Consider the following 9,004-nt stretch of genomic DNA (forward strand, 5'->3'; position numbering starts at 1 on the left):
ATCGCGGATCGTCTGCGTGGATTCTGTAATTCAAATCCACCAGTGGACACACTACAGTATCTCACGCTACAGTAGTCCGAACTCACAGTGATAATCCTGGAACACATGAATATTAAAACTTGAGCAAAGCGCCTTTGTACAATCATACACAATCGTATAAATAAGATCACAGGTTGGCTCAGCACATAATACAGGCAGTCACCCTGGCAGGAGACGCGGTGCAGGTGGCTACTTACTTGTGCTATTTGAGCCTGTAGATCCTGAATCTGATCTTCTAGGCTCCTCTTGGCACTTAGTGCAGTGGCGAGATCAGCTTCTTTCACATTCAGTTTGGCTTCCACATCTCTCAGTTGGTTCTGAGTCAAACTCAAGTCAGATTCTTTTTTACTATTCCTGAAATGAGATCAGCAATGGTTACTATAACAGCTTGTGCTATAGTTAAGGAACTGTCCTATGCAAAGTGCTTTAAGTTAAATCTAGCCCATAATTAAAAGTATATTTGTATTTACTGATATTAGAACAGCGCCACCTGCTGTTTCTATTCTGCGTCCATCTCAGAAATTGTTCAATGTGGTCACAGCTGCTCAGTCTTGCTTCTCTGCGGTAATGCGGTCTCATTCTTATCGCTCGCTCAACATCTCTTCTGACACATACCCAATGGGGCAGAGAGAGAAGCAAGACCGAGAAGGTGGGATAATTACTGAGGTAGACAGAATACAAACAGCAGATGGCGCCATTTTAAATCAGTTCTAGAATACTTGGGGCCAGAAATATTTTTAATAAGTCAATACAAAAATGTTTATAATTATGATCTTTATTTAGCTGTACACAATATTCATGGGACGACCTCTTTAAACCATTATTTTGTTAAGGGAGTATTTCAGATTACTGGATACTATGAAACTTTATACACAAAATTACCAACGTAAGTTCCATTACAGCATCCCCTGCTGTTGGCACCCAGCTCTCCTGGAGTCCTGAAGAGCAAATCTATAGGGTTATTCAGTCAAACATTCAGGACTCTAGCAAGTGCAACACGCTTGGTCTGACCGCCAGATTTATGAAGCGGAAATTATTGAAGAAGTTGGACTGGCCATTAGTTCCACAAAAGGAGACTTTTATACTTTCCAAATTAGAAAACTAAGTTAAAAAAAAACAAAAAACTACTATGGTCCCCGTTTGTCAATGCTAATTTTGACATAAACTGCACCAAAATGGTTGCAACTGATTGGGCCTCATTTATGATAATTGTAAAAGAAAAAAAAACAACCCCCCACTGTCCTTGTTGCCCATTGCAACCCATCAGAGCTGAGCTTTCAATTCTTAAACTGCTCTAGTAAAATGTAAGCAGAGCTCTGATTGGCTGCTCCAAGCAACAAGGACAGTCTTACTGTTGGGCTGTGTTCACACAAGCTATTAATTTTCTGTCCAGAATCTCCGCAGGGAACATCAGTGGCATTTACAGTAGCAGCAACGTGTGTGACATCTTCCAAGATGTTGTCCACATGATGTGAAAACACAACACACTGCAAATGGATCTGTGCCACATCCATAGCAAGTCAGACAGCAGCAGGTTTGTGGTGCGGATTCCACATCAGCTTCTTCCACAATTCCATCCACCGGTGGCCACGACCTATGGGCAGGTATTCCCGTCTCAGCTGGGTTTGACTGATGTGGAATAACCTTTTAAGCCAAAATTAGGTTAAAACTAGAGATGAGCGAGCGTACTCGGAAAAGCACTACTCGCTCGAGTAATTAGCTTTATCCGAGTATCGCTGTGCTCGTCCCTGAAGATTCGGGTGCCGCTGCGGCTGACAGGTGAGTCGCAGCGGGGAGCAGGGGAGAGCGGGCGGGAGAGAGGGAGAGAAAGATCTCCCCTCCGTTCCTCCCCGCTCTCCCCTGCAGCTCCCCGCTCCGTGTCGGCACCCGAATCTTCAGGGACGAGCACAGCGATACTCGGATAAAGCAAATTACTCGAGCGAGTAGTGCTTTTCCGAGTACGCTCGCTCATCCCTAGTTAAAACAGAAAATTTGCACAATTTTGGGCACAAATCACCTGCTATGAGTGAGCGCAGATGACATTTTCAAGCAGTCATGATGTGTGAAATTGTTGGGGTATGTGCCGATGGATAAATTTGTGGCAGTTGATTTTTTTTCTGCAATTTCACACCCATTCCTGTGCACAAGTGGTGTACCGCGGTTAACGCATGCATTCAACCCCCTCCCCCCTCAACCCTTCCCACCCCCCCAGATGCCAACAGCTGGAAAGTTTTGTCCAAAATACTACAATCTCACCAATGGACCCTTTGGGCTTGTTCACACGGGCGTATATTGGCTGGGTTTTTGCACCCAGCCGATACACGCTGCCCCTCTGATGCATTGGCTTACAGTGCATCAGTGCACAGGGGCGGATTTCCGCAGCGTAAAAGCGCCCGATCAGGCGCTTGAAGGCCAGCAGCTGCATAGATCCCTATGGGAGCCTATGACAGCTGCTGGAGAAGGGAGGTGGGAGGGAGTTTAGTAGTGTGACTGCTAAACTGCCTCCCCCTTCTCTTCTCCGCCCCTTGCTGCTGTTTGCAATAGAAGGGGGCGGAGCTGGCTTTGGACAAGGGGCAGGAGCTTAGCTTGGCCCCCTACCATTGCAAACGGCTGGAGGGGAGGCGAGAGGTGGTGAGCCGGCGAGGGGGAGAGAAGAGGGAATGTCTCCCCAGGCACCATGGCATTGTGGCCTCCGCGTATATGCGCCAGGCCCTTTGCTATTCAGGCGTTTTTTAAGGCGCCTGCGTGTCCACGTAGAAGGCCTACGGCCGTGTAAACGGGCCCTTAGGCCATATTTACAGAGTCTGATAGCAATGTGCGCTTGAGTTCCTGGGGCGCAACTCTCATTGCACGGCACAAGGACACCTCATCCGTGTGCGGAGCGGGAGACCGCCCATCATGTACTGTACCCGCGCAAGGCTCGCACGAAAATAGGACATGCTGCAACTTTTAGGTCTCACAGCAAGAGAAGAACCCCAGATTACAAATAACAGGACCCCGCAGCTCTGCTGTGCCAGGGGATCCCGGCGGTCACGTGACTGCTGGCTCAGGTAATGGATGAAACACTTCCACTTTAATACATAGCGCTCATTGAGTGTACGAAAGGAGAAGGCAGAAAGGGTTAAAAACCCCTCCTCCTCCTCCCGGTGATCAGCCATGACTAACAGCTGACTACCTGTCCTGCTTCTGATTGCAGAACAGGGGCTTTAACCAAAGAGTGCCGGAGTTTTTTTTTTTTTTTTTGCAGTTCCTCCCCAATTAGGTTAAAAAAAAAAAGTCACATAAACCGCCTTATTCTTTTTGGCTTTCTATGCTCCTCACCTGGTTGTGGCCTCAAACCTGCATCAAAAACCCCGACCAGAACCTGGCGGTGTGAACGCAGCCTGAGGCTGATGCGGTTGCTGGTAAAGATACGTCGCAGCCGCACCTCAGCGAGGCCCCTGCACCGGGGCGCCGCACCTCAGCGGGGCCGCTGCATCGGGGCGCCGCACCTCAGCGCGGCCGCTGCACCGGGGCGCCGCACCTCAGCGCGGCCGCTGCACCGGGGCGCCGCACCTCAGCGGGGCCGCTGCACCGGGGCGCCGCACCTCAGCGGGGCCGCTGCACCGGGGCGCCGCACCTCAGCGGGGCCGCTGCACCGGGGCGCCGCACCTCAGCGGGGCCGCTGCACCGGGGCGCCGCACCTCAGCGGGGCCGCTGCACCGGGGCGCCGCACCGGGGCGCCGCACCTCAGCGGGGCCGCTGCACCGGGGCGCCGCACCTCAGCGGGGCCCCTGCGCCGGCGCCGCACCTTCCCCACCTGAGGCCATAAGCCCAGGGACTTGTATTGGGCCGCCTGATTACACCATGACGGTTCTACCTTAGTGATGCATCAGAAACCGCCCTGTGTGACCGCAGCCTCAGCAGCCATGGCCGCCCCTACCTGGCCTGCAGCAGCCGGTGCTCCTCCCGCACGGTGCCCACCTCCACCTGCAGCCGGGCCCTCTCGTTGGCCGTGTGGTCCAGCAGCTTGCGGGCGTCGGCCAGCTCGGTCTCGTAGAGCAGCCGCAGGTTGGACACCTCCCGGCTGGTCACCTCCTCCTTCTCCTCTAGCTGCAGCCGCAGCAGCGACTTGTCCGCCTCCAGAGCCCGCACCCGCTCGATGTAGGCGGCCAGCCGGTCGTTCAGGTGGCGCAGCTCGTCCTTCTCCTGCAGCCGGCTCATCCGGGTCGGGCTCCCCGGTGAAGACGCAGCAACGGCCGAGGAGGAGCGGCCGCCTCTGCCGGGTGTGGAGGACGCCATGTCTGCGCTGCTTCTACCGCTGCCCTCAGCTCCAGAGGTTCAACGGCGGCGGCGGGTGTCCCCATATATTACCTCCCCGGGAACTGCGGCCCACCGCGCACGTACCGGCCAGTGTGCGAGGAGGCATGCTGGCACTAGTGGTGCTGCCCGCTGGCTCTGCTCACCTGCACCCGTCACCAGCCTGAAGTGTTCTATATATTTTTGGCCATTTTAACAAAAAACCTTACCGACAGAGCAATTAATAAAGATTATTAGGCGCCTCGCCGCACGAGCTGGAGAACACGGTGTATCGTAGCGTTTTACCGCTGCGTGATGCGGCATATTGCTGCTTATGGCAGCGTTTTTTCTTTGCGCATGACAGCGTATTTCACGTACGCCACTTTGCGCAATCTGACTTGTTTCTTTTTTTAAATTCCCCACTCTGTTGCTTAGCAACGTTGCGTATAAACCGACACTTACGTGTATAAACCCGCACATATGTGTATAAACCCGCACATCTGCAGTGTGATTGTGCATGTACAGCATTTATCGCGTGCCCAGAGGCCAATAGGGCGCTATCACACGGAGCTTTGCGGTAAGGCCTCTTCACGCCCAAAATCGCGACCTTCTAAAGCGTTGGATTTCAATGCATTTGTTCAGATGGGCGATTTTCTGGTGCATAAAATTGGCCGGCCAAAATAAAAGGATTCCGGACGGCCACTTTCATGGATGGACGGAGAAGATAGGACTTATCCTATCTTTTGCCGGAATACACAGGCCGTTCACATAGAGTCCTATAGGAGCCTCCAAAAAAGGCAAGGGGGAGGGAGTTTAGCAGCGGCTCCCATAGACTTCTATGGGAGCTTCTATTGTCACTATCAGCCGGTAAGAGGAGGGGAAGACATCTTGGGTCTCTCCCCACCCACCGAGTTCCGGGCTGTGGCGTATATACGGGGGATTTAGCTGCGACTTGGTTCATGCAATTTTTGGCTGTGCTGCGGGCGGCCAAGAATCGCAAGGCTTGTGTGAAAGAGGCCTAAAGTAGAACATGCTACGTTCTTGTATACGCGCATATTATACACAATGTATATACGCAAGTGTAATTGGTTCAATTAAAATCAATGTCCTTCCACTGACTCCATCCACCACGTAATACGCTATTAAATTGCGCTCATGTGAGCCTGCCCGGAGTGACAGGTTTATGGGTCAGATACTGATATGAGCTCATTACCCGCATTCACTGTCAGCTGATCAATGATGCTAATTACAGGTATAATAACCGGCTCAAGGTGTAATAACCTACCCTCAAAACAAATCATGGACGCCTCTATTTTTTTTTTAACGAACACTTGAAATTCTAATCCTCTCACGCGATTTCACATGCGGCAGAAGATGAGAAGTATTGCGCCTCACATGGCGCTCTCATGCACATCGCACAGCAGTAAAGTCAATGAACAATGCGTTCCGAGGAACATGAAGAAATAGAAAATGGATTTCATATTCACTAGTTTTGTGAGTCTCGCAACAAACAAGACTCACACGAGAATCCGGGCCCTCTAAAAACAAGCCTAAGGGGCTATTTACACGGGATGACTTGTGGGGCGCAGATGTCCGACAAGGCGCCCCAGCGATGATCATTCTTGCGCTTTTATACAGGAGTGATCATCGCTCAGGGGGTGGAGGCGGAGCGGGCCGGGGATCGTTCCAGCTCATCCGCCTCCATTTATAAATGAACGACTGCCTGTTTACACGGCCGATCCGTTGGTTAGTTTTATGCATGCAGAAACTAAGGGCTGCAAGTTAGGATTTGCCATTATGGCTGCATTGACTATCAGGGCTCTTTCACACGTGCGTATGCGTGTTTACGTTTTCACATCCACGCCGTTTATTGGCATGAATGGCGATCATGGCTGTCTCGCCCATTCACACGACCATGAGTGTGAAAAAATACGTTCCGCCCAAGAAAACCTCTCTGCAAAAATCCTTTGGATGCCTTCCAATGGCTATATAGAGGCACCTGAAAGCTTTTCGCAGCGTTGGATGCTGCTAAAATCCCTCCCTCTCCCTTTCTTTGTCGAACTCCCATAGGAGTCTATGGGAGCCGCCGACATATGTCGGGCAAAAGATAATTCCAGAACTATCTTTTTGCGCACCGTATATGCATCGGCACATATTCCAGTAGCGTATGTTCCATTTTTTACGGTTCAACGTTTTTACGCGCCAAATATTCGACCATGTGAATGGATGCATTAGAAACCAATGGCTCAGATGGTCACGTATATTGGTCGGGCGTAAAAACATCGCCATTTATGTACTCGTGTGAAAGGAGCCTCAGCCTGTGTCCTGCATCTCTGCAGCATCTTCTGCCCTCAGTTTTATTCTGGCTAAGTAAGGCTTCATGTCCACGGGCGTTTTCTCACTGCATATTATGTGTGCAAAGCACGGCCGCGTGATACGTGGTGAATGGAGTCAATGAAAGTAAATGAACCTTCATTGATCCATTCACATGAACGTGTAGACACTGTGTAGATACACACGAGAAATAGATCGCAGCATGGTTCGTACCACACAGCATGAACCATATACTTTTGGACATACACCCGTGGACATGAGCCCTAAGTGGAACTATCTGATGAGGACCATGCACTGTAAATGTAAGCGTACTTTCACACTGCCGCTATATAGCCGTACAGTGGGATTTATTGTCCATAGGCTTCCATCTGGCTCAATTCACATCAACATTATGTTTTCTGTTCTATTTTCGAAACAGAGAAATGAATCCATTAAAAGTCCCATTGATTTCCTAATATATATATTATGTACCTTCAGTTTGCATCTGTTCCGTCATGCTTCTGTTTTTCGTTGGAGAAAATAGCGCAGTCTGCAGCTCTAATTCTTCCGTTTGTGTTTTTATTCTATTTTTTTTTTTATACTGTTATTATTGGAAAATAGATGCAAATGTAATTGTTTCCGTTTCTATCTATTTATTATATTTAATGGATCCACTTTCCTCAACTGCATATGTGCAGACAGGGAAACGGAAGGATGACAGAAACAAACGGAGATCTAAGTGTCCATTTTTGACCGATTCACCAAACTTTTCCTTTAAAAATGGACACTTAAATCTCCGTTTGTTTCTATTATGCTTCTGTTTTTCGACAGCTTACTTTAATTTTATGAGTGATCTGTAAAAAACTGATGTATAATGCTAAAGTGAATTGAGCCATAAAAAACAAAAACCGTATCACCTGGTACAAGTTTTTTCTTCTTTGCTGAACTCCTCCATATGGAATAGTGTGGCAGATAGCGCTATTCCATACAGTGATAAAAAGGTTTACTGGTGTGTCCTAGCCAGCAGAGACCAAAAGGACACTTTATGGGGAAATAGGGGGCCTATGGATGCACAGTATGTACCGCGAGCGTTCACAGTGCCTATGTCAAGAAAACACCCTATAAAAGGTATACGGTCCTGGGTTATTGTAAATATAGCGTGACGATCTGACCCCTTCATGACCAGAGGTCTTTTGGACCTTCGGACCCAGATCAAAATTTCACCTTTTGGAATGCTGTGTTTTAAAGGTGATTTTATTTTAGTTTCTTAGGCTGCCTTCACACTTACTAGAAAATCGTGCAATTTTGGGGTTATGCGAGAGTGCTAGAAAACGCAGAATTATGAAACACATGCTTTTCCATGGCTTTATTCCCATTTCCGATGTTTTCTATCCTACGATGTTGTGAGATTTGAAAATCGCTGCCTGCCCTTTCTTTCTGTGTTTTACGATTTTTTTTTCCCTATGGAGCCTTCGCTTTATCGCTTCACAATGCATGAACTTGCAATGTTCGTGCGATGCGTTTTTAACATTAGAAACTTCCATTGCGCAAGAAAATCGTTGGCGGCAGCAATGCGATGCAAGATTTTCAGGAAAAAGCATTGCTGGCGCAAGAAAATGGCCTGAACACAAATGCGATTTTCACATTGCGAAATCACAATCACCTGTGTGAAGGAGCCCTTAGTCTAACCAAAAATGTTTTGTTCCTTTATTTTGGGACACATGAGGCCTCCTTATTATTTTAAATTGGAGCGGATATTAATTTAGTAGTTTTTTTTAAGGAAAAATGCCCAGTAAAAATGTACTTTTTTGCTAATTTTCCCATGCTATGTTTTAGGCCGTCTGCACATGGGCGTACTTGCGTGTGAAATTTACGTGCCAAATGTGCAGGGAGTAGTACCCATTGCTTTCAATGGGTTCATTCACATTTCCTTATTTTGCGCGCACATTTTGCTCGCTCAAAAATAAATAGAACATGCTCTATTTTTCTGCATATTTATGCACCAAAGGTCCCCTTAGACGTCATTGGGGGGGAGCAAATGTGCTTGCAATACGCAAGGAGATGTATGAAACACTGCATAATAGCCATTAATGTAATTCGCTCCCTTATTTTTCTCCGCAGCCTCTGTACATGGATGATAAGCATTGACTTACAGAAATATTTTTAGTATGCAAAATTCGAGTTGTGCGGACTTTTTTAGGGGTAGGGCAGCTTTTTATTTAAAAAATATATATATTTTTTAAAATCTTTTTCCACATTTTATTTATTTTCTTTAGTATTTTTTTGTACAAGCTTTTCATTTTTTATCACTGTAGGAACACAGGTTATTATCTATGTTTTCCCTGCTATTCCCAGACAGCCCATTAGATCACTA

The 9,004-nt window shown here is 48.0% G+C and overlaps 1 protein-coding gene across 2 annotated transcripts in view; it reads right to left on the bottom strand.

Moving 5' to 3' along the window:
* Window positions 1-4,358, bottom strand: part of LOC136612378 (lamin-B3-like) — a 28,843-nt gene extending 24,485 nt beyond the window's left edge. For both annotated transcript variants that reach the window (XM_066592679.1, XM_066592678.1), the window contains exons 1-2: window positions 3,962-4,358; window positions 237-393 (exon numbers count right to left, since the gene is read on the bottom strand). In XM_066592679.1, coding sequence (XP_066448776.1) covers window positions 237-393; window positions 3,962-4,320 — 516 coding nt within the window. In that variant the 5' untranslated portion in view covers window positions 4,321-4,358. The remainder of the gene's footprint in view (window positions 1-236; window positions 394-3,961) is intronic.
* Window positions 4,359-9,004: the final 4,646 nt, after the last annotated feature.

Source organism: Eleutherodactylus coqui, chromosome 2, assembly GCF_035609145.1.
Source record: "Eleutherodactylus coqui strain aEleCoq1 chromosome 2, aEleCoq1.hap1, whole genome shotgun sequence".
Classification (NCBI taxonomy): domain Eukaryota; kingdom Metazoa; phylum Chordata; class Amphibia; order Anura; family Eleutherodactylidae; genus Eleutherodactylus; species Eleutherodactylus coqui.